Consider the following 2887-nt stretch of genomic DNA (forward strand, 5'->3'; position numbering starts at 1 on the left):
ATGGTTAATTACCATGTTTCTCTATTATTAGATAGGATGTTGTACTTCACATCCCCATGACTATTTTGTAATTACCAATTTGTACTTCTTAATCCCTTCACTTTTTTCACCCAGCCCCCTTCCTCACTCCCCTGTGGCAAGCATCAGTCTGTTGTCTGCATCTATGAGTCTGTTTCTATTTTGTTTGTTTATATTGTTCTTTAGCTTTCACATATAAAGTAAAATCATATGGTCTTTGTCTTTCTCTGTCTGGCCTATTTCATTTAGCCTAATACCCTCTAGGTCCATCCATGCTGTCATAAATGTTGAGTTCATTCTTTATTATGATTGAGTAATATTCCATTGTATGTACCACAGCTTTTTAAAAAAATACATTTTATTGATTTTTTACAGAAAGCCAGGAGAGGGATAGAGAGTTAGAAACATCAATGAGAGAGAAACATTGATCAGCTGCCTCCTGCACACCTCCCACTGGAAATGTGCCAGCAACCAAAGTACATGCCCTTGACCAGAACCGAACCTGGGACCTTTCAGTCCACAGGCTTATGCTCTACACAGTCCCATGCTCTATCCACTGAGCCAAACCAGTTAGGGCTGTATCACAACTTTTTTATCCACTGTCTATTGATGGGGACTTGATTGCTTCTATAGCTTGGCTCCTGTAAATAACACTGAAATAAACATAGGGGTGCAGCCTAGCCAGTTTGGCTCAGTGGATAGAGCTGTGACTGAAGGGTCCCAGGTTCGATTCTGCCTTATTTCCACCATCTGGTGAGTGATCATTGGATTCTGCGAGGCTGAGGAGGGTGAGTTAGCCCCCCAGGGAGTCCATAAAGCTTGTCTTTCTTTCTTCCTTTCTTCCTTCCTTCCTTTCTCTTTCTTTCTTTCTTTCTTTCTTTCTTTCTTTCTTTCTTTCTTTCTTTCTTTCTTTCTTTCTTTCTTCTTTCTTCCCTTCTTTTTAGGCTAATAGTCTACTTTATGTAGAAGTTACATCAGCACTGCATCCTGTTTGGTTTCTAGGCATGAATAGCTCTTATCATGCTTATCCATGACCTCTTACTATGGTCCAGTGACCTATTTTAAAAATTATTTCTTCATTTCTTCCTGTACTTTAGTTTTACAATAGAAACCCTGGCAATGGAATTGAGAAGCAATCTTTCTGCACTTAACATACCTCGAAGAAGGGATAGAATGCAGAGTATGGGAAAGATATTTTTTCCTTTTTCTGACAATAGAATGTAGAAGGCAACGTGAGGACCGGTTACATAGTTGGTGATGTCCCATGCAAAACAAAAGTGTGGAGTCTCTTGTTAAAAAATTATTGATGATTTTAAGGTAATGACAGCAGAGCATTAAACAAAGACGAGGCTCCTCTGAGAACAGGAGGACCCCGTGCAACTGCCGGAGTCGCATGCCCAGGGAGCCAGCTTAGGCAGCACTGTATAGGGTGGTCACCCGTGTTAGTCCCTGGGCCCTGCTTCACTCTTGGATAATTACATTATCCTCACTGGAACCATCAGTGTAGGTGGGGGCGGGAAGGGCGGGTGAAGGGGAGGCTTCTGCCTTCGCAAATCCAACTATTTTGGAGCTGTGGGCATTTTAAAATCTCAACTAGGCCACAGGGATACCATTTCATCCGAAGAGGCAGAATGGAGCCTAAAACCAGCAGGAAGCGTGAACTCAGTGAAGAGAACTTTCCAGCATAACTGGGGGTTCCTCAGCCACCCACACTTTCTCCAACACTGTCACTGATTCTGGAAAGAACTGACGCTTCCCTTCGTCTTGCTCCTTTTCTACAGCCCGAGATCCTGGGTGTGTCTCATGGCAGAGAAAGGTGAAGAGGGGAGAGCTGTGCGCAAAGAAGCCGCACGCAGCCTTCGGATTGGCTCCTGGATTATGCAGGTCCCTCTTCTCCATGATCCCCACAAACCTACCCTCACTGGCTGCCGACCCCGCGGGGGACTTCATTGTCACAAAGCTGCTTCCCCATCTGTGAGGCTTACCTGTGACTAAACTCCTTTCCCCGGGGATGAGTTGTGATGGCACTTTTCCTCCAGTGTTAAGTGCAGCAAATGTTGCTGGTCGCAGTTTCTGTGCTGGGTGGAACTGGGAAGCAATCTCTATGCACCTAACATACCTGGGACCTGGTCATCTGTCCCCAGAAGGACAATAAACACTTGGTCTGGCTACACACAAAACCCTTGCGGTGGGAGGGACAGCATGGGGATCCTGCACAACAGAGTCTGGGGGGGCAACGAATGCTTAACTCTAGTTTTTCTCAAGCCTGCTCATTACTTTTTAAGATGTCCTCCCAAGATAATGCTCCCCATCCCCATCCCCACAAATGATAGGCAAAGCACGGCAGGTTTTTCTTGGCAGGTGGGTGGCTCTGAAAAGAGCCTTTGGGTCAGGAGTAAGGCCGCGGGCCCGCGCCTACTTGGAGCTGGTGTACTTGGTGACGGCCTTGGTGCCCTCGGACACGGCGTGCTTGGCCAGCTCTCCGGGCAGCAGCAGGCGCACGGCCGTCTGGATCTCGCGGGACGTGATGGTCGAGCGCTTGTTGTAATGCGCCAGGCGCGACGCCTCGCCCGCGATGCGCTCGAAGATGTCGTTGACGAAGGAGTTCATGATGCCCATGGCCTTGGACGAGATGCCGGTGTCCGGATGAACTTGCTTCAGCACCTTGTACACGTAGATGGAGTAGCTCTCCTTGCGGCTGCGCTTGCGCTTCTTGCCATCCTTCTTCTGGGCCTTGGTGACCGCCTTCTTCGAGCCCTTCTTGGGCGCGGGAGCGGACTTGGCCGGCTCAGGCATAGCGGGAAGCACCAGCGGCAGAAAAAAGACCAGGCACGCAAAGACAACAGCGGGACCGGGGCTGGCGGAGGCG

The 2887-nt window shown here is 48.3% G+C and overlaps 1 protein-coding gene across 1 annotated transcript; it reads right to left on the bottom strand.

The window, feature by feature from the left end:
* Positions 1-2407: 2407 nt before the first annotated feature.
* LOC102765508 (histone H2B type 2-E) lies at positions 2408-2868 on the bottom strand. Its single transcript, XM_006764292.2, has one exon. The coding sequence runs from the start codon at positions 2812-2814 to the stop codon at positions 2434-2436; it is 381 nt and encodes a 126-aa protein (XP_006764355.1). The 5' UTR covers positions 2815-2868; the 3' UTR covers positions 2408-2433.
* Between the last annotated feature and the right edge of the window lie 19 nt (positions 2869-2887).

Source organism: Myotis davidii, unplaced genomic scaffold, assembly GCF_000327345.1.
Source record: "Myotis davidii unplaced genomic scaffold, ASM32734v1 scaffold1521, whole genome shotgun sequence".
Classification (NCBI taxonomy): Eukaryota; Metazoa; Chordata; class Mammalia; order Chiroptera; family Vespertilionidae; genus Myotis; species Myotis davidii.